General features: G+C 42.6%; 2 protein-coding genes across 4 annotated transcripts; both read right to left on the minus strand.

Moving 5' to 3' along the window:
- Positions 1-595: 595 nt before the first annotated feature.
- Positions 596-7,378, minus strand: LOC140662112 (zinc finger and BTB domain-containing protein 8A-like). 2 transcript variants are annotated; one of them, XM_072885181.1, is made up of 4 exons: positions 7,131-7,378; positions 4,963-5,930; positions 4,303-4,472; positions 596-3,894 (listed from the first exon to the last, which is right to left on the minus strand). In XM_072885181.1, the coding sequence occupies exons 2-4, from the start codon at positions 5,900-5,902 to the stop codon at positions 3,562-3,564; spliced, it is 1,443 nt and encodes a 480-aa protein (XP_072741282.1). In that variant the 5' UTR covers positions 5,903-5,930; positions 7,131-7,378; the 3' UTR covers positions 596-3,561. The 2 variants fall into 2 exon arrangements, with proteins under 2 accessions (XP_072741282.1, XP_072741284.1); XM_072885183.1 differs by lacking the exon at positions 7,131-7,378 and adding an exon at positions 6,076-6,336.
- A 7,450-nt stretch (positions 7,379-14,828) lies between these two features.
- Positions 14,829-22,553, minus strand: ZBTB8B (zinc finger and BTB domain containing 8B). 2 transcript variants are annotated; one of them, XM_072885479.1, is made up of 5 exons: positions 22,479-22,553; positions 21,241-22,210; positions 18,411-18,589; positions 17,778-17,961; positions 14,829-16,517 (listed from the first exon to the last, which is right to left on the minus strand). In XM_072885479.1, exons 2-5 carry the CDS (start codon positions 22,184-22,186, stop codon positions 16,423-16,425), a joined length of 1,404 nt encoding a protein of 467 aa, XP_072741580.1. In that variant the 5' UTR covers positions 22,187-22,210; positions 22,479-22,553; the 3' UTR covers positions 14,829-16,422. The 2 variants fall into 2 exon arrangements, with proteins under 2 accessions (XP_072741580.1, XP_072741579.1); XM_072885478.1 differs by having other exon boundaries at positions 16,476-17,961.
- Positions 22,554-22,594: the final 41 nt, after the last annotated feature.

Below are 22,594 nucleotides of genomic sequence, written 5' to 3' on the forward strand. Positions count from 1 at the left end.
GCGTGTCGACCGCACCACTCAGCTTGGTGTTGTCGGCAAACTTGCTGAGGGTGCACTCAATCCCACTGTCCACGTCACCGACAAAGATGTTAAACAGCGCCAGTCCCAATACCAACCACTGAGGAATGCCGCTTGTCACTGTTCTCCACCTGGACATCGAGCCATTGACCACAACTCTTGAGTGCGACCATGCAGCCAATTCCTTATCCACCAAGTGGCCCATCCGTCAAATCCACATCTCTCCAATTTAGAGACAAGGATGTCACGTGGGACAGTGTCAAATGCTTTGCACAAGTCCAGGTAGATGACGTCAGTTGCTCTTCCCTTACCCACCAACGCTGTAACCCCATAGTAGAAGGCCACCAAATTTCTCAGGCACGATTTGCCCTTAGTGAAGCCATGTTGGCTGTCACCAGTCACCTCCTTATATTCCATGTGCCTTAGCATAGTTTCCAGGAGGATCTGCTCCATGATCTTGCCGGGCACAGAGGTGGAAAGAACTTGAAAAGAACGAAAATGTTACTTCTGCTAATGAGTGGTATGTGATCCTAACAGGAGTATGAAGAAGACAGTCATCAGAGGCAATGCAAGGAGATGAAAAGAAAACAAATAGGATTACTTTCATTTAGAGAAAAACAAGCAAAATATATGACTGGCTATGTAAAATGAAGGACGTAGAAAATATAAGGCACTTAACATTTATCTTGTCTTGCAATACAAAAATAAGGGAACAACAACTGAAATTAAGGCAACAAATGTAAAAATGGTAACCTTTTTAAAATACAAAACATAATTGACCTGTGGGAATCGCAGTCTTGAGCTAAAACTCCAAGCTTAATAAGATACTTTAAAAATGACTACAGATATCTAGTTATGCTACTGAGAATAACAATAACATATAAAAACAGTAAAAACCCTTGTTTGCCAGGCAAATCAACAATGAATCTGCCTATATTTAAAAAGTAAATGTCTTCATATGGATGGATGGTTCCATTTGCCCATTATAGCCACTTCACATCTTTTTCTGAAGCATGTGGTCCTCGGTATTCTTAGATTTATAGTATCTAATTAGATTGAGTATTGATCCAAAAATCCCTTTGCTTCTAAAAATGCCCCCAAGTATACAGAAACACTTAATAGTCTCACCTTTACAGTTGGCAGTTAAGATTTCAGGCCTAGAGTGACACTTTATTTTCCCCTCCCCTTAATCCATTCCCAAACACACACAAGACTAATCCCAGCCACTTTGTATTCTGGGACAGCAGGCACCGATACCTGGAATTTATTGCGCATACTGTTTAATGTAAAGGGAAACGGAAAAATCTACTGAATTTGATTTCAGCAAGCATTTTCTCTTGAAATTTGATCAAAGTCATTCCATATTCTTTTATATATTTCTTTGTTCTATATTTGATTTAGTTAAGGTTGCTCAGGTATATTTCTTAGCCATTTAGTAATAGAATATTTCTTAGCCATTTAATAATACGCATTTTAGGAGTAGTAAGCTCCGAGAAATTAACCAGCTGTTTTCACATCAAGTCCATTTTGTGGACTGCTGACCAAAGTGTAACATAAAATTGAGGCAAGTGTAAGTCTTGTTTGGAAAAGATGTTTTCATTTGGGTCATCAGAAAGTTCTGTAAGTTCTCCCCTACCGCCCCCCTCCCCAAGTCTAAGCCAATGGACGATAGTTTTTGTAGGAGCAATAAAATACCACTTCTCATCTCCTTGGAACATACAAGCAGGCTGCTTCTCGACAGCCCTGCACATTTGAGGGGAAGGGTCCTTAATGCCTACGCTGTGAACTTGGTAGGAAGCGCTCGAGCTGTCATTTAAGAGACCTGTAGGCTGGCCGTCTGCAGCCTGGAATGAAAACGCTGCACTCTCTGGTAATGGTGATACTAATAAGGCTATACAGTTTTTACACAAACAAAAATAAAATAGTGACTTTTCAGCTGTCCCTGGGAAAGAGATTATATAGTATATATATGGGATTGTTCTGTAATTAATCCCAGGTTTCAGCCAAACATGCTTACAAAGTTGTAAAAAAGAAAAAAAAATAAAGTTTTCTAAGCCTATACCCATTGAGTTCAATGATCACAGGATGAAGGCTGTATTAAAACTCAGGTCTGTCCAAGAAAATGCAGAGTAAAAGCACCCCAGGAGCATACTTCTGCTCCTCTCTGGCTTACAGTGCTGGTGAAGATCAACTCACCAAGTAACAAAACCAAGTGGCTTATTTTGTTATAGAAGTAAACTTTCTCCACCATTAGTCAACTCATCTCCTGTAGTCTAATTGTAGGTAAAGTTACACAAATATGATGTTTAGAACTTCCAGTACATCTTGTTCTCATTGGCATATAGTACAGACTGAAAAAGGTTAAAGTATGTTCTCTTGGTGACCAAATGACTTTGGGAATATATAAATTGATAACAACTCCATCTTAAAACTCATCAGTTTAAACTGAGTACAGGTCAATACAAACAAGAGTAGTCAATGGTTTCAGATGGAAAATCTCATCAGTTCCATTTCTAACGATATAGTATATATACTGTACAAATCGTTCTGCCACTGTTATTGGCAAATAAAACGGGGGACAAAGAGAGAAAACAACAGCTAAAGTAACCTTGTAAGGATTGTCTCCTTCACGTTGGCACGGAGAAGCTGACACTGCTGTTGGCAATGCTGTGGATGCAGGGCTACCAGTCACGTCAGTCTGGCACTTTTGAGAGGTTTAAAAAAAAAGCGAGTATTTTACTACTGCTTATTAAAACATAGCCCAGTCTGAGTTCCCAATTTTCAGAATGAATAAGACACCTACTGGCATCAATTAATGATCCATATTTGTAATCATTTTATCTCTGATGTGTTGACTAGGACTAGCATTCATGTGTTTATTTTCTTGTAAAGAAATAGGTCTTGAATGAATGATCTGCTAAAAATCCTCCTTATTCTAACAAATTTTACAAGAAAGTGCTTTTCCAGACGAATGTGCTAAAACATATTTATATGCTTTTTCTTAATTAGCTACCTTTTTCCTTATCATAATATGAAGACTTCATGAAATTTCGTGGAAGATTATCTTCATTCCTGAATACTGAAGAGAGGTTTTCTTTATATTCTGGTGTGTGGGGTATTTATACTTTATCGCCAGATGATATTACATATAAAACCCACATCTCTACAAGCTTAAAAAATGGGTAATTTACAGTGCTGTGTGACTTTTTTTTTTTTAAAGTTTTTAGACCTCACTCCCTTGAAAGAGGTTTTGAGAAGTGACCCATTGTCTACTATAAAAAGTTATCCATGTAGTACTTCAGTTGCCTTGTTCATCCGTTATTTCATTTAAGGATGGATTCTCTGTAATGAAGCAAAGTACGAGTATTCTGATAACGAAACTCAGAGTGGACTCAATGGCATGTCCATAAATACATGCAAGTCTGGACCTGTTCAAAAAGAAACCAGTATGTCTCTGTACGGCAACGACAGGCTGGTGGAGGGCTTATGGTCAAGACAGTACATTCTCCCTCGTACACAGGATTCCTAATTCTTGTGTTGCAACTACCTAATATTTGGTTTTACTTCCTTTTCATCTGCTTCATCCTCACTGTCATCAACTTGCTGAATGACCAAGTCGGTTGACCCATCCTCCACAATCTCCACATCAGATCTGTTGTCTTCCCCATAGTGCCACCTGGAATCTTTATCCCCATCTTGCGGAAATTCAAGGGGTGCTTCAGCCTCCAAATCAATGCGAATACTGTCTATGCCAGCTTCAGCCAAACACTCATTACAGAGTCTGTAACGTCGTGTCCCCTCTTGGACCACTTGTCCCGTTAGCTCAGTCACATGGCGTTTACACTTTCTGCAGATAGGCTTACAAGCCTGATGAATCTGGGAAAATTGAAATGAATAAATTTGATAATGTAACCGCAAAGAGGTGGGTTTTAAGACGACAAAAAGTAGGGCTGGAGTAGCATCAAGTGGTAGCGTTAACTCATTTTGAGAGACAGTCATCAAACGTTAAAAATGAAACCATCGCAGGCGCTGTAATTGCCCACTTAAGCTCTATTACAGGACTTGCACAGAGCAGTCCCTTTGCGAGCCATCAATTCACCAAGAAATTCATCCCCTTCCATACAAATTATGCTTCAAATCAACTTCAACAAACCCAGATTAATTTTCTGTTACCTCTTGTTTTACGGGAGTCAATATATCAACCAGATACACTTGTACTGTGTTTAATTATGCTGAGACAGATTTACACATTAAACAAATCATGCAGTTACTAAAAATACATACTGTTCGAAAATGGCTACTTAGGTGATCTAGCCTGCTAAATCTTTTCCCACATGCCTCACAAGGGTAAGGGCGCTCTCCTGTATGACAGCGAAGGTGACGCTTTAGGTCTGCTTTTCTTTTCACCACATGAGTGCAGAATGGGCACTTGAACCTCATCCGGGGCAGATCGTCTGTTAGAAAATAACATGATTAAAAAAATAAATTAAGTCAGAACACGTCTAGTCATTTAATGCACTAGGAAAATGCATTTTATATGCAGAAGAGCAAACTGCTTTTGTTAAAAAAAAATAACTGTCGTAGGTCTTTTCGAACAGGAATATCTTGTGTTTTCCTGTAAATTACACAGGAGTGCAACAAAGGAAAAGGAGTGGACACTAGCTGTATTAAAATGAGCTTAAAAATATCCCAAAAGATCACGACTTAAATTTGCAAGATGAAGCAGCAGAGACACTAAAGATTATGTATTTTGAAAGGCTATTAATAAACCAGATATTTCAGTCATTCACAATTATTAAAAAATAAAGAGTTAAACTTCCCAAACTTACATTTCTGGGCAATACAGATGTATTTTTGGCAACTGTACACCCGTTCGGTAAAGCACAGCCAGAACAGATGATTCAGAGACGACTGTGCACTGAGAGCGTTAAAACCAACTCTTACCTTCAGCCCAGCTTCCCATGACACCTAGAATTGAGGGCATGCTTGCATACTGCTCGTCTGCTTTTGAAGACTTCGATTTACTGGAAGAACGGGGTGATTCATGCTCCTGCTGTGACACAGCCAAGCTCCTCGGTATCACATCGGACCCTTGGCCGTACTGGTATCCCACGTGAGGAGATTCAACTTCTGTTTCAATCTGGACTTGCTCCTCAGACTGAGCGATATGGCCAGCGGGCTCGGCAGCCCTGTCCTCCAGTTTGCTTGATTTATAGTGAGGAATGTCAGAAGGTTGCTGCAGGCCCAGGTGCCGGGATTTCTTTATGGAATCCTGCCTTTGCTCGTGTTTGGACAGCTGTTGCTGGGCATTTCTCTGAGAAGCCGGATAGTAGCTGAAATTGCTCCAAGCGTTTCCACCCATCATACATGTCCCTTGGTCTGGGCTTAAGTGCGAATGCGGGGGGCTGCTTTCTGCCCTCCAGCCAGCGCTGTACAAGCAGGATCGGTCCACGCCGTTGGAATTTACATCTTTGTCTGACAGACTGAAGTAGCGATCCTTCTCCTTCTCACTGATGTCCAGCGATGACTTAATAAACGTTTTACACACACTGATAACGTCAGTCATCTGCAGATAGCTAGCAGCCGACATGACTTCAATGACATTCTGACCAGTGAGAGACAGTTTGCCCGAATACACAAAATCTAGAATAACTGTAAATGTGTCAGGAGAAAATGCCTGGAAAGTAGCTGTCGTCGGCTGACTCGTCTCCTTCGAGCTCTGTGAAAGGAGCATTTTGAAATAGCCGCTGCTGGCAAACAGCACATTGCGATGTGCTTTAAAGACCTTTCCCTCAACCAGGATACTGCAGTCACAGAACAAGTCTTGCCTGCGCTGCTCATTTAGTTGCTGCAAGAGGTGAAACTGGTGAGAAGAAATCTCCATTCCAGAAAAGATGAAATGAAGCGTCGTGCTAAAAAATAAAGAAAATAATTAGACTCTTGACTTCGGCGTTGTGCAACTCAGCCAAAGATGTCAGACCCAATTTTATGGATATCTTTAGAAATAATCTTATTTATTTAAATCTATAAATATATTTAAATTACAATATCCACAACCATGCATTCTTTTTCCAAGAAGAAAGGAGCGATGAAAAAGCCAAACTTGGCAGAGACGTGTGTGCTACAGCTCGGACAGCAGCATCTCCTTCCTCGGGATGCAGGAGAAGGCGTGTGCAGCCCGCCGACAGCCGCACAGCCTTCAGGCATTCTCCAACGGGACGAGGAGCCCTCCAGCAGCTGCGGCTGGGGACCGTGTCCCTGCCTTGAGCCGACGTTACCGCATCGCCCCGCTCGGCCCGGGCTCAAACCCCCGCCGCGAAGAGACCAGAAATGGGACTCGGCGGCAGAGCCCCGCCGGCCGCAGCCCGCCCGGCCCGGCCTCCCCCGGCATTGGCGGAGGCCGCCGTCACTCACCCGCACGCCCGTCCGAATTGGTCGCTCGACCGTGGGGAGCCCGGGACGCCCGACGGCGCCGGACCCGCCCGCCAAAGCGCGGCGGCGCCTCCTGCCTTTGCGGGCGGCCGCCCCCGCTCCCGCCGCGGGGACCGCAGCGCCCGCGCCCGCCTGCGCTCCGCCCGGCTGCGCGCTCCCCTCCGCCGCGCCGGGCCGGGCCGCGCCGGGCGTGCAGCCCGGAGCCGCCCGCGGTAGCGGAGCGCCGGCTGCCGCTCCGCCGGCTCCGCGGCAGCTCCCCGCCACGCTGCCGCCGCCCGGTGCCGGGCGCCCGGCGTGGCCCGAGCCGCTCCCGCCCCGGCTGCCCGCCGCCTCCCCGCGCTGGCAGCGCCCCAGCCGCCCCCTTGCGCGGCCCCTCTCGCCGCGCACCCGCCGCCCGCTCCTACTCCCGCGCAGCCCTTTGTTGCCGCGCCTGGCTCCTTACAGCCGCGCCCGGGGCTGCAAATGGCGCCCGCGTAGGACGCTGTGCAGCCCGAGGAACGATCGGCTCCGAGGGGCAGCTGCCAGCGGGCCGTCGCACACGGACGCCGGCGCCCTCGGAGGCTGCGGAGCCCGGGGACGTCCCTCGCTGCCCCTGGCAGCAAGGCTCGCTGCGGGGCCGTTTCCGCCCCCAAATCCCAACGCCCTGTCTGGCCTGCCGGCGTGCTAGAGCCGCCACTTACCGGCTGGGTCCTGCGGGCGGCTGCCGCTGAGCCGAGAGGAGCGGGCGGTGGATGCGGGGTCCCCGGCCCCGCGTCGGGGCTCACGGTGGCTGAAGGCGACGCGCTGGTCCCGCAGCCCCGAGCCCTGGAAGCCCGAACGTGAGAGAAACAAAAGGTATTTGCTGACGTGGGCGTTGGACAGAGACGCCCGAGGGCTGGGGACACAATTAAAGGGGCAACGCACCGATTGCAGGCGCAGCCCAGCGGCTTCCTCTGCCTGATCGCCTCTTCCCACACCCACATGCTGCCCGGGAGGGGATGTGATGCCCTAGATGCTTCCTTCTCAAACCTTTATGCATAGCAGGGGCCTTGATGACCCAAATCCTTCTTTAACGCGCCTGCAGCTTCCTCAAAAGGAGATGTAACATCTTTTTTTTTTTTTTTTTTCCTCTTCATATCTGTTATCTTCCAAAAAAACATGTCTGAAATCCTAGTACCTGAACCCCTCACCTTCTCTCACTCGAAGTTTGGTATCTTTCTCCATCCTCTTCTTGCCACCAGGGTCTTTTCTGAACTCTTGACACCCCAGTTACTTCTCATAAATATTTGTTTTCCCATGGGAGCCATTCTGCCTTAGCCATCTCCTTTGTGTCCTTTTTAGCCTTCCCTTCCATAAACTTAAGACATTCCATCTTGAAACAATTTATGTTCCTTTCCCCACTATAGCGAAATGGCAAAGACAACTAAAGATTCTTTCCTCTGATAGTTAGAAACATTCTCCCAGTATATCATACACATTTTATTCATATTCAATTTATATCCATTTATATTCTAACAATATTTTTCACTAGCTTAATTCCCCCTTTTTAAGCAATATCCATAGTTTTGTACATTCCGTCTCCCTTCAAATGCAGGCTGCGCTTTTAAAATCTTACATGAGACCCATTCTGCTTGCATAGGACTCTGCTCTGTACCTGACCAGCTTAAATTAGTCATTCTTGAACACAAAAGCGATTGGAATTTACACAGTATTTCACATGAATCTTTTCAGTCCACTGGGCAATGTTGTTAATTATCAACTGAAAACATTTCAATCTGATGTACCTACAACGGACCAGCCTTTCCCAGCTGTGTCACGTTGTCGGTTCGTAGTCATCCTCTGATCAGTGTCACCTGCAAATTTGATGTAATTTCTCTCGCTTTTACATCAATGTCTGAAGAGTGTATTAGCAAAACTGACTCCAAAGTCAGCCCAGAGGACCATTAGCATCTTTGTCCTCATCATTCCCCTTTTAGGGTAACGCAGCACAACCCTAGTACCCAGCTTCTCACAGTGCTTGCCATTAATTAATAGTGCATACCTGTATGTTGAACACTGTGTGCAGCCCTGGGGTCACTCATTTCAAAGAGTGTGTACAGGAACCTGCAATGGTTCAGAGAGGGAAAAGGGAAACGATACAAGTCTGGCATAGCTTTCTACAACTGTCTGTAGAGAGAGAGATCCAAACTAGGAAAAAAATGAAGCAGGTGAGATAAATGTAACGTCATGAGAGGATCAATAGGGACTGTTCATCGCTTATTCCAGCATAAGAGGAAGGCAAATGGAGCTAGCAGGTGGCAGGGGCACAGCAAACCAGAGGATGTGGTTGTATGCACACCGTAGTTAGGCACTGGAACTGCTTGCCATAGGCTGTTGCGGATGCAAAATGTCTGCAGTGTTACAGGGTCCAGTGTTACATGACCCTAGACATGGTCATGAGAGAGCCTTGAGAGCTACATACAGAAATGTCGTGTGCCTTCAGAAGTCCCCAAGTCACAAATTGTAGGAGACTGGAAGAGTACTCAGGTAAAAATACTGCTTGTTGTATTCTTCCATAGAGCAACTGATTTTGACTCAAAAGTCTCGAGTTGGGGAATTTAATGGAATTTAGTTTATTGCCACCTAACATAAACTTTCAACTGCCGATTCTGGTATTGAGAAATACAGAAGACAATTAAACAATCACTTAGATTGTTTAATATCAACCAGAAAATTTATTTGCAGTATCAGGTTTTAATACTGCTTGAATTCATTCCTCTAAAGTTTGATTTTGCCTATCAATTCAACTAAGTAGCACCTCTTTTTATATAACATTCTACATATTTTTTCAGATCCATGCCCAAATTATTTCATCTGCTGAAAACTTCCTTTTGAAAAGAACTATTTGTAGGTATATGCTCTGTTTGACTTAACCGACTTCTCAGGTAATTGGTACTTTCACTTGTGTATTGGAGAGTGCTCCGCTTGGTAGTTTGTATCAATACTAATAGGACTTCAAGGGTTCTCCATCTGCTAGGAACAGGTAATCGAATTTAAAAAGTAGAAAAAACAATGCAGTGGTATCTAGTGTAGCTTAATTAGAATTTTTAAAGATGTTGCAAGGGCTTTACTCCAAATACTTTAGAAATTTATTCACAAGATTAATTTCTTGGAGTTGCAATAGATTTTTCCCAAATGTGTGAGTAAAGTAATATGCATTTACCGAGGGTTTTATTTTAAATTTTGAAAATATAAGTAAAACTGCATATAACCTTGGGCTAAAACAACACAATTTCTTTCCTTTTTCTACCATTGAAGAAAGCTGCAATTTTTTTCCACTGGATCAGAAATGTACCACACTTGGGGAATTAATTAGTTGCTTTTTTTTTTTTACACTGGATCTAAAAATGCATTTAATGAGAAAATGTGAACAGCAGGAATTTTAATCCATGCTCTTGCAAAAATTGTTGCTTTTAAAATAGTTATACCTCTTAAAGGAAAAGTAATTTTCTGAGAACATTTTGTTTGCTTAAAAGCTTTTGAGAAACTTTTTGTGACATAAAAATATATATATTTTTAGTGGTTCATAGGTGAGTTGCTGATTGTTCCATGTCAGGCAACTTTTCAGTGTTACAGGACCTAATACCTTGAGGAATACAAAGCATGCAAGGTAAGACCATATCCCTGTCATAATGAAAGAGCTTTTTAAGTTACACAGGCATGGTCTGGAGATAGGGGAATAAGAAAGGCACTGGAAATTAATTAAGGATGAGTTTACAGTTTTCATCTAATACACTGCCAGCTTATATTTGGCTTTAGTTCATTTGCCTCGGCATCACCTTTACTGTCATCAGCTTTCGCCATGACAAAGCCAGTAGACTCATCCACGATTTCTGTAGTTGTTATCTTCATGAAGATGCTGAGCTGCATCCTTCTTGTCTTCTAGTACAAATACAAATGCTTGTTCAGCCTCCAGGTCACCCAGAGATTGCTTCATTTTTGAAAATGAAAAGGAGATCATAATACACTGTCCTAAAACGTTGAGTACAGGGAGGAATCTTCCATCTGCCAGTACGCTGAACAGTAACCCATCAGGCCACCTTCTAACCAAAGTTTACAACTTGGGAAAAGTCCAAGATTTGACGGCAGTGTTAACAGAGGCAGCAGCTGCACAAGCATCTTGGCATAACTTGTCAGTAGCTTCATCTATACTTGGAACCCAAATTCCTAATTCTGTACCAATAGACTTAAATTAAATACTTGTGAGGCATATTCTTATCTTCAACCCAGCTTCCCTTAACACCTAAAATTGTGGCATATTTGCATACAGCTCATCTATGTTGATGACTTAGACCTTGATCTAAATTCATTGTTCCCGAATCATTAGCAAGCTCTCTGAGGACATCTCATCTCCCTTGATTGCCCTGCGCTCCTGCTTTCCTTCTCCCACAGCGAGAGGCCTTTTCACCAAGGATGGTAACGACCACGTGGCCCTTAGAGCCTCGGAGACAAGAGCAGGGATGAGTGCTTCAGTGCCCCACATCTTTCATTCAAAAATGAAAAAAATGTATACTCACTGGGAGATTAGTATTTAATGTTTTCTGTTCTTTAACTATAAAAGAACCAGACTACATACAACAATATAAACATATATAGTACATACACAATATAACACAATAAAGACAAATTCAGTAATGCACCACTGTAGAAAAAATGTTACAAAAAGCACTTAAAGATTTGATCCCCACCCCTTAAAAAGGGTAAATTGCCTGTAGGTGGAGATGCACATTAATTCTCAACTTTGGTTCAATCTGGTTTTCTCTCTTCCATGCCGATACGTACACCCACAGACATCTCGACATCAGGACAGGTACACTTGCAGATCTGGCAGCTCGCGGTAAAACATTAGTGCAACTTCTCTATTACTGATCTGCGGAAAACATCCAGTTCTTAAATCTGGAAAGGTCTGCTGGGTTCGCACTGCTACCCGGATTGTACTCTGAATTGTCTGTGAACACTGCAAAGCCATCTTTTGTAAAATACTATAAAAGACCCACAATTCAGAACTTTACGTGATCTTTTTCCCACATAGAACTATTGATCCCAAATACCTTTGGAAGCAGAGCACCAGATATCAGTCCCTTCTTTCACTCCCTAGCACTCCTCTTTCTCATCAAAGTAATGTGCTTAACATTGGATACTGTTTCTTCTTTTTTAAAAAAGGCAAAAAGTACCCTTATTTTGCTTGTACTGGAGCACTTTTTAAAAAGTCATAATCTGCTATGTTTAAAAGTTCAGTAAACAACAAAAGAAGAGTTAAAACAGTAAAAAAATGTAAGAGATGGACATTCAGAGAAAGCTGGGGTAACTGAATTTCGCATACATCAGATTCAGATGGTACAAATGAAAATGTTATTGTACCAGTTAGTATTTTTGGACAATTCACTTTTGATTGAACCACTCCACTGATCTGTCTGGAGATACTGCATTAACTGGCAACATTCGCACATTGGTTTTCCAAAGTGAAAAAGAAAATCTTCCTCTCCTGCCTCAACAAATATACAGCACCTGGTTTAATAATACAGTGCTATTACTGCACTGGCTTTCACTTGGACAGATCCTGGAATGGGCTTGGAGATTCATGAAGGTCCTTGAATCTACCCAGAAATCCATCTGCATGATGGTATCTCAGATAAGCAGGTTCTAAAATCAGGGCCTCTCCCCGAAGCGTTAACTCTTCTTTAGTTTAGTGAGTATCCTAGTTTTCAGTTTCATACAGGAGGAGAGAAGAATCCTCCAAGTCTCCAAAGACTGAGGTATTCAAATCTTTGTGATCTAGAAACAGCTGTTAGAGCTACCAATAGCTGTTATTTACCAACAAAAGATATCTTTCTTGTATTAGAAACACAAATAACTACAAGAAGAAAACAATTTCAAAGCAAGCTTCCTATTTTTGTTTAAGTAATACACACTGGTTTGGGTCAGAGCTCACACCCCTTAGTTATTAACAACCAAACAACAAAACAGAATTTGAAAAATCAGTAGCACAGTCACTGGCTCTAAAATTGAATTCGTGTTCACATAATTCCCCTCCAACCCAAAAAGAAGCCAGCAGCTAACAATTAAAATAAGCCTTGCCACTGAAGAACTTTAAGAATTTCTAAGAGCTGATTTGGTTTCTAATTCTGAAAAACTGTCAATGTATGCTTGAATTTTACCCTTGTAACTAGTCTCGTGATCAATGGGACCAATCACGTGTGTCTAAGCCTTCTCAGGGCTTAGCTGGTTGTTCTAAAAGCAGGTAAGAAGTAGAGAGTCATATACGTTGACAGTTAAAATATTTTGCATCTCAATTGGCAGTCCAAAGTTTAAAGCCTAGTATATTGCCTTTGGATATCTGGGGATGCATTTAAAGTTGCTGTGTACAGCACACTGTTTTGAGAGAGACTTTTTTGGGGAGGGGGGAGAGGGGTGGTGTTTGGTTTGTTTTGATTTTTGGTTGTTTGGTGGGTTGTTTTTTTTTTTCTTTTTAATTTACTAGTATCCAGACACCTGCCTATAACCATTTAATTAAAAAAGTTGTTAGAGTCACTGGTTGTGTTTTACTAAAAGTGCTCCGCAGACCTACATGGCAGAGATGATGACATCTTAACTAACTCCAGACCTAAAAGCAGCTCTGTGTGGGCATGCACACCACACGTACGTGTATAAACGGAGCCACTGGCAAGGTTTTAACAACTTCATGCCCTTTATATTCTAATACACGTTACTAATATTTCTAGACACGTAGAAAATCTGAATTTCAAACAATCCAACAAAAGGCAAAAAACAGACTGCCTTCAGTCACTTGGTTGACATGTTAACAGTGGCCTTTAAGAGAAGAAATGCAATTTTTATGTGCATGTTAAAGGGCACTGTCGACTTAAGTTGGATCCAAAAATCTTTAGTACTAACAAAAATGTTTTCATGTTTAAAAAAAATAAACAAGCTTTGAAAGATTAATAATTCCCAGGCACTTCTGGAACAAAAATATATAAACCTAAAGATCCCAATAAAATAAAAGTGAACAGATTACACTGTTTGAATGAAAACAGTGAAAAGAAAGAAGGGGTTATTACATTCTTCATTGATTCAGGATATTCTAAATCAACAGGTAAATACAAGTTGTAAATATCATAGTCTGTAAAAGCAGGTTTAAAGAAGTTTGTTTGTGAAATATCCAATATAATTCAAAATTATCTAGAAAGAATATTTGGGAGTCTGTTCCCCCCAGCCCCTCGCCCGCATGCATTTCACTGTAGGCATTTGACAGTGGTTTCTTCTAGCTCGGAGCAGTGACTGCTTCCCAGCTGCATGGATTTTTCTCACCCAGCATGAAAAATGAAAAGCTTTAAAAAGAGTTTAAAAAGTTAAGATGATTATAAAGCTACAAAAACCGGTAATGAAACAAAGGTAGTGTTAATAATATAAAAAAATTTCTAAAAAATAACCAGCTGGCTGGGTTTTAAGTTGACAGTATCCCTTTAATCCTTTCCTACCAAGAATCTGATTCTTGCTTGCAAAGTGTCTGTCACCAGAAATGGAAATATTATTTTTTAATTCCCAGAGATTGAAATGTGAGTCTTAATCTAGACACTCTCAGGTTTACTCAGTCAACTTTTGAACGGTAAAAATTCAAAGCAACCCTCTCAGAGAGTTTTATTTTCTAGACAATCAAAAAGCTCCAGAATGCTCCAAGATCCACAGATATAGTTAAGTCACTTCTACAAATAAGGTTTGGTTTATAAGAATTTGTCATTTAAACTAGACTAAAGGACTTCAGTTATGAAACTGCCTTACAAAACATCAGTAAATTAAACAACCACATTTGGAAGATCTACAAGGTCTTGCACCAAGAGGTTAAATGCACTACGAATACCAGTGCAGCATGTACTCCTTCAGGGAAACACAGTGCAATTATGTGCAAAAGTACGTTAAAACGTATACTCCTAAACAAAGTCAATTACGTAGAGCTAAGACTTCAAGATATGTAGTCTGCATGGCCTTTAAAAAACTTTGAGAAAGAGATTATATTAGAAATAACTTTCCTAAAAACATTATTTTTGATTCTTCATTAAGCACCATATGAATATTTTAAAACAGCTACGTCATTTTCTCAAAGCTTGTAGAGGCTGGATCTACAATGGAAGATTTCAGGAAAAACATCCAAAAACTAAGTGGAAAGCACAGCAAACAGATTTACATGAACATCTGGTCACAAGAATGTGGATAATCTACATCCTCTTCTAAATACAAAGGCTGAAGGACTCCACTGAAAACAAAGCAGCACAATATGACAGTTCAACAGGAAACACCGATTTTGGTGGTCACTTTCAATCTGGAACATGAACGGCGTACCCCCCACCCACACCCCTTACCCAGTGTTACACAAACCTTAACACAGCTCCATTCTCTATGCACAAGACACACAAGAACAATCTCTAAGACCAAAGAAAGCAGGTTGAAGTAAAATCGCCAAAGGTCTCTGCAGTCATTCCTGCAGCTCTTATTACATACAGACTTTCGCAAGAGGTTAATTTTCCCTACTCTGAATGTCTTTGCAGTTTCAGAGTTAGCTAGCCCGCACCTCAGCACAGCTCAGCCGTGTGAGAAGCTGAATCTTCTGACAGTTTAATTATGGCACACTAGCCAGAACCATGCTCAGCTGATGTTCCCTGTCTAGTGGCTTCTACCAATATTTACAATGAGGTGGCATCTTCACACTAGAATGACCCGAAATTGGGATGCCTGGTCACTAAATATAATTTTGGATCCCTATTTACATTCTTACCCCACTTTCATTAGCGAGTTAGTCTCCCAACAAACACAGATAATCCACGACTTTTTCAGGTGTTCTCACGTGCAGAAGTCTGTCCTTTATCAGATAAGCAGACACCAAAAAAATTGATGTTGGATGGACTCAACAAAAATAGAGTAGCAGTCCAAAAGACTAGCCCTGGTAGGCTGGAGGTGGCATTTTCAAATGTGCCAGCAAGATTTACAAGCCCATGTTTTGCTCAGATTTTCAAAAGTGCTAAGGACCCAAACCCACACCAGCATTTTCAGAGGAGCTCAGCTCCAAATCCGGCATCTACATGAGTTGTCTCTTTGATGGCCTTAATTTAGATGACTAAAATAGGGGCTATAGAGCCCTGAATTTTTTAAAGATCTTGTCCCAGTGAGATTTTTCTATGATGATGTGTGTCACTATGATACTGTTCAGCTATTGCAAACTCAAATTACAGATGACCTGGAATAGGGACTACTGAAAGCTTATGCAACTTAAGTTATAGAAAATAAATGTAACACGTGATGCCGGTATCTTCTTGCAAAGGTGGCACGCATCAAAAACTTAGACCAGACCATTTCAAAACAAGTCTCTCTACCTTCTGCTGTTTTCAGGAATCACCAGTAAAGTGACTTGTTTAAAAAGCAGCTTGTTTCTTCTTTCCTCATCCTAGCTGATCTGGCAAGGAATTCTTAACCGCATTTGTGACAGCAGAATCACCGCTCACAAGTAAATTGTGATGCCACTATAGGACTACTGTTTCACTGTAGGATGAAGCAGACAGAGAAGCTGAATTGTTCTTTTTCAGTATGTAAAATAAAAGCACAAGGTATGCAAAAAAAACCCTGGTTAAATCAGAGGGCTCTTCGTTTTTTAGGTTCTTTACAATAAATACCTCAAGAAGCACTGTCTTGTTAAGTGGGAGGAACTGCTCATTCTTTGTCAGCCATGCCTGTCTACAGGCTTCTGATCTAGCACTTACTCCAGCTAGAAAAGACTCATACAATTTGCCTTTTCATGTAACTCTTATGAACAACATAGTAAAGAAGCATTAACAGTCTTATTTCACAGTATATTTCAGTTTTGTCTCTTTGTTAGGAAACAGTAGGTTACCCATAACAAACAGACTTTCTGTTGGTGGTGCGTTTTCTTCTAAAGCTTCCCAGCTTGATTTTTGATAGCTTATATCAACTTGGTACTGGAAAGGTAAAAAAAAAAAAAAATCTCACCTCTTTTGAAAGCCAACCTTTATCTATCCCAGCAACGAAACATGAGGTCCACACTGAAGTTAAAAAAAAACAAATCAAAACTAAACAGTACTTGGATAAATTCACACAACAACATAAACCACGAGAAGGATCACCAAAGACTAAAAGAAAACATAGTAAAAGAGAAAGAAAAGGATTTGCATACAAAGAGGCTAGTAAAAATTTCTGAGATTTCCTACCCAATTGCTTCAAAAAGGGTATTAAGAGCTGTTTTATATGCATAGCTCAGATATTTAGCTGCCCCTCAGCTACACCAGCTGTGAATCTGGCTATTTAATCTACCAGAATCAGAATTCCCAAGTAACCTGGCTGACAGCTTTTAACTTCTACTGTAAAAAGCTGAAGAAGATTGGGCAGTTCACTTAGTCTAAACTGAGAGACCAGGACACTAGACACCATAATGTGTGCTTAGTATTTCTTAAGCCAAGACTACTAATGTCTAAATGACATTAAAGACACATCTGACAATCTGTAGTCCGAGCTCTTAAGAGAGGAAGATGCAGTAAAAAATTCAGAAAGAGAAGCTTCTTCTCTAAATACCTGCAATTAAGGACACGTGAAATATACTTATTCTTACTGTCTATGCTTTCAGCAGCAGCATATTTTTGTTATCCCGGTTTGTCTGCCCTGGTTTCCAGGTCAAATCCAGTCTAAGCAAACACTTAAGGTTTACAATTTAGATAATACTGTCCCTAATACAGAAGGATCACAACTTAGTTTAGAAAAGTCCAAGGTAATGGATGAAAACTACATTTTTTTAAATGTAATCTTCAGAGAGACGACGGTGCCCCTTTCAGATCAGGGATTAAGGACCACAACAGCATTATTTGATGAAACCTGTTATCAAAACAAAACAGAGATGTTCCACCTGCAAAATCAAAACTAGGAGGCAGAGACACCACTGGAAATTGCTCAAGTACAACCTCTGTGAACCCCAGACAGAAGATTCTTCACAGATTTCTGGTGCACAGCACTGAAAACTTAAAAGTATTAAAAATTCCAATTCTCCCCACTCTTCTATTAAAAAAAGGAATAATAAAAACCAGCACAGTCTCACTAATTGGGCAAATACACAGTTTTCTGTTGCACACCGACCACTGCCAGGGAGACACTTTAAATGCTCCCACTCTCCTCTCACTGCTACATAAGCGTTTCTCGGTCTGATAAGCTCCTGTGGATTTCCTGCTTGTCATCACCATCAGCATCATCATCATCAGCTGGATCATTTTCCTCTCCGGACTCCACATATATGGGCCAATCGTTATCAGCATCACCTTTCTCTTGGCCTTCTGATGAAGCTTCCATTAGGCTGAGGTTAATGGGCATCGAGTCCTCGTGGGTAGTGGTCACGCAGGTGCAGCTGTCGCACAAGCCAAAGCGTCGTAATCCTTGAGACAGGCTACTTGTGAATGTTCTCCTGCAACCTTTACAGATAATTGGCTTGTTTGATCGGTGCACCTGAAGTTAAAAATAAAACACTACAGTAAAAAAGGCAATCTGCCTTCTTGCTTCAGCTCTTTCTGAGGTGCTGGTTTGCATATATTCCTAGAACAGAAAAACATCTACGCTTAAGCTAAAGGACAGATGATCCCATCACATTTCCAGTGACAAAGATTTGGGCTACATAAGTACTAACGAGTTCACATAATTCCCCTCCAACCCAAAAAGAAGCCAGCAGCTAAAAATTAAAATAAGCCTTGCCACTGAAGAACTTTAAGAATTTCTAAGAGCTGATTTGGTTTCTAATTCTGAAAAACTGTCAGTGTATATACAGTGGCTTAAACTTATTCTTACAAAAGTTTATCTCACCTTGGCAACAATCATTTTGTCCAACATATTTTGGGAAACACGATTGGGAAATGCCAAAAACTTTTTAAAATTTACTGGTAGATATCTTTCAAACTTACACTCAAAGCGTGACTCCGAAGGTGCTCCTGCCGAGTGAAACGTTTCCCGCACGTCTCACAGGGGTAGGGTCTCTCACCTGTGTGAGAGCGAATGTGCCGTTTTAGTATTCCTTTCTGTTTAGCCGTGTAGGGACAGAACGGACATTTGTGAAGCTTGATTGGCACAACTAACACATCACCTTTTGAAAGAAAACACAGTGCATTAGATTAGGCAGTTCACCAATGTTAGCTATGTTGGCTTCTTATCCTCCTTGCTGCGAATCTGAGTCAAGATCATCGACTTTCCCCTCTTCCTGTATTTGGCTTACCTGGACTTTCTGTAGGTTGTGCAATTTCAGAAGACATTCATGCAGCTGCAGATGATCAAGTCCCTTGAAAATCAGCTTGCCTATACTTACAGAGCTGATACTCTAAGGGAGTTGGCTCACAACAGAAAAACAAATTAATTTTATTTTAAGAAGCCATTTAATTAAGTGCCAAAGATTTGCTTTTAGTGCAGTGGGGTCTCCGCACTGTCTCAGCCACAGAAAGTCTCCTACTTTCTTTTTTTTTTTTTTAAAGATACCATTAGTGTTAAAAACAGCATTAGAAACTAAAATCTTTGACACAAATTACAGGTAGTAGTGCAATCTTTCCCACATGCTTTTACAACGTGCATAAATTTAGATGTGGGGAACCCACCTAAAAATACAAGCGCTTGTTTCTGCTGCCATTCACTTTAGCCTTTCTATTGGAAATAACAAGATGAAGGACTCCAATACATTTGCTGATGATATTTTACTTTTTCTAAAATCAGACTATATGCACACAAGTAATAGGTAATTCATTAACTGAGATGCAAAAATAGAGAATTAAATTTGAAGATCACATTTTACATAAACATGGGTATTGCCAAGTTTTTCAGCATCAGCCCAGATATGAGCTTCCTTTCTGGCATAAAGGTTGAGATGTTATACTAAAAGATTAGTTCTCCCTGTTTCAGGTACTGAGTCAGGAAAGTGTTTGCATATCAAGCCTTGAGCTCTTTAACAGTTACACCAAAGTCTCAAAAAAAGGAGTATCTAGCATTAACGTGTGGCTATCAAGGCTATCAAGTGAATTTCATCTCATCCAGTTTTGGACCTTCACAAGGTATTGCTAATCCCTGCTGGACACTTAGAGCTCCGTTTAAAAAAAGAAAAGCAGTTCTTAGCCCTGCCTTGCTTCCAGGCTCTCTAGAGGTGCCCATTCACCCTCCATCAGCTGTAAAGGGAACCAGGACGACTGGAACAGATGTGGACACTTGAAAGAGAGTGGCATTTACCTCATCCGTCAGCCTGAATGCACGAGAAAACCATTCTTTCATCAGGAATTTGTATTTCTCATTCCTGGTGTCTTGTGAAAATGCTAAGCTAGCAGGAGCACTAAAAGCTGAGAAGAGATACTCCCATTCTACTAAATGCTTACAATGTTCTGTTTTAGCAGAGAAACATAACTGGATGCAAGGTTTGGGGTTTTTGCCCCACTCCTATTTAAAGCACATCATCTACCATTAACATTTTTAATACGTTGTCCTAACACCTGATGTTCCCTATCAAATTCTAGAAGCATTTCTCTTTTAATGATACATTAATAGTCTGAAGGTTTTAAGAGGGAAAAAAAGTAAGCAAAGTTTGTGTGTTAGATGCTCTTGCTACACGTCAAAAACCATAGGCATGATCTGGTGACAGCACCCTGTTCTGATAACATTAGTCTTTTGGTGATTGTAAGGCTGGGTTTGTGATTTTATCAGATTCCTTATTTTAAGGCAGTGAGAGAATATATTGCTTTTATTGGCTTTAAGATCACACAGGTATGCTTGAGCTGGAAATGACATGAATGTAAGCTTGCTATCTAGACTAGAATAGTAAGTGAAAGATTTCCTGTCTGTTGCCCACACCGTTACTGCATTTGTCACATCCTGAACAGCTATGGCACTTGTAGCATTTGTCAGAGCCACCTCCCATCTTCGTAAGGCAGTTTGGATGAGGCAAGTTGTGCGCCAACATTACCATAAGCAGATAAAATGCCCAAATCCTTATTGTCCACTTCAGGAGAAATGCGTATGGAGGTGACCTTCTTCTCCAGGTCCCTGACGCTGCTGCTAGGAGACATTCCTGCTGTCGGGAGACATCCCAACAGGCGCTGGGCTTGGGAAAGCAGCGGAACCTCAGGTGACCAGCAGCTGAAAAGCGAGTCTGCCTCTAGAGGTAAAAGTTATGTCTTGTCTTTATGCAACACCACAGAGTTTAAAGCTTTCAGTGCTCTTAAAAGAATTTCTAGGTATCACTCAGTACTGAATAAAACCGATTTCTGCCCTTTTGAAGTTCAAAGTAAGTAAGAGCAAACAGACTATCATCCAGCAACTGATGCGCTGGCAGGAGCTCCCGTGGAGTAAGCTACTTCTGGTCTGTCAGGTTCTACAGCAGATCCCTCTTGTGGCAGCTCAACTTATCTTTCCGATTGCTCTTTATAACACTAACACTATGAGAGGAAGATTCTTTTTAAAAATTCGCCTGCCATTCAATAAGGTCCCAAGTGAGATTGTTTATTAAAGCAGTGTCACCAACACCAAGCTCCAGGATCTGTTTCAAAGAGACTGTAAAAGCTGTTAGAAATACTTACCTCCCAAGTGCTGCACTGAATAAACGAGTACAGCTTTCTTTTGAAGTCCAGAACAATAGTTTATTTCGCTACGGCATAATATTCAGCAATATATTCCTGAACAAGAACGAGAATAACAAAGGAAGTCGCACAACTAAGCCGTTTCCTCCTCAATTATACAGACTACACCCCCCTCGCATCCTCTCACCTGTGTCCTCACCATACCAGTCGCTGTGAATGTCCATCATGGAACTCATGGCTACCCCTGCGTCCTCTGGCCTACCCTCAAAGCCCCGGACAAAGTGATGAACCACATCATCCTTTCTCTGAGCCGAGCTGTTGCGCAACAGGGCCTCTAGGAATTGTTTCATATGATAGTTATTGCAGGCCAGGTCCATCGCCTGCCCGCCGTGCAGCCCCTCTTCCATCTGCTCGAGGGACAACGGAGTCGGATACTGCGGCAGCCGTTCACCCACTTCTACCTCTACTTCATCCGAGTCAAACTCCACTTTGGGTTCCACCCCCTTGGGCAGCGAAGAATTAACCTCGTCCGGAGAGTCGCTGCTTACAGGGTCTCTGACCACAAGCTCCAGGGGATGGCAGCTGCTGCATTCACCGCAGGGAGGATCTCTCTGGCAATCCGAAATCCTTTCCTTTTCCTGCAGGGAAGAGGCAGAGGCAGAGCACTGGCTCTTGGAGCTGTAGGAGGTGCCCTCTCTCGCAGAACCAGCGCTCCCGCTATCGGCCTGATAGAAAGCGGCTTCTCTCTCTATTTTCCTGCAAATATCTAACGACGACCTTATATACATTTTGCAGAAGTTGACCACATCGGTCATCTGCAAATAGCTAGCCGCAGACATCACCTCAATAACATTTTCCCCACAGAGATCTAGCTTCCCGGAATAAAGGAAATCTAGGATGATGGAGAAGGCCTCCGAGGTGACAATGTCCAGAGAGGCGGTGCTGTGGCGTCCGCTGTCTTGGATGTAGTGAATCAGCAGGGCTCGGAAATAGCCGCTGTTGGCGAATAAAATGTTCTTGTGCGCTTTGAAGATCCTCCCCTCCACGATAATGCTGCAGTCGCAGAAGAAGTCCCTCTTGCGTTGCTCGTTGAGCTCTCCCAAGAGCTTGGTGTAGTACGACTGCATCTCCATCGCTCCCGCCGCCGCCTCTCCGCGCTGCCAGAGTCAACGAGAAGGCACCGTCAGCGGGAGGGCTCCCGCGGAGCTCCCGGACCCGCCGCCTCCCGCCAGCCTCTCCCCAGAGCCGCGGGTAACTTCTGGAGACCGGGAGCCGGAGGCGGCCGCGCCACCTCCCCGCCGCCGCGCAGACCCCCGGCCCTTCCCCGCCCCCAGGCGGCGTTGCCGCTGCGCCAAGGTTCTTCCTTCCCGGTACCGGGCGTCCCCCGGAACGCGCCTCCGCTGAGGGCCGCTCGCCGCCGCTCACCTCCGCTCCCGCCCGGCCGCCGTAGCACCGGCCGCCCTCCCGGGAGGAGGAGGAGGAGGAGGAGGAGGAGGAGGAAGTGACGTTAGCCGGGAGTCACGGCCCACGGGGGCGGGGCC

The sequence above is a fragment of the Ciconia boyciana genome, chromosome 21 (genome assembly GCF_034638445.1).
Source record: "Ciconia boyciana chromosome 21, ASM3463844v1, whole genome shotgun sequence".
Classification (NCBI taxonomy): domain Eukaryota; kingdom Metazoa; phylum Chordata; class Aves; order Ciconiiformes; family Ciconiidae; genus Ciconia; species Ciconia boyciana.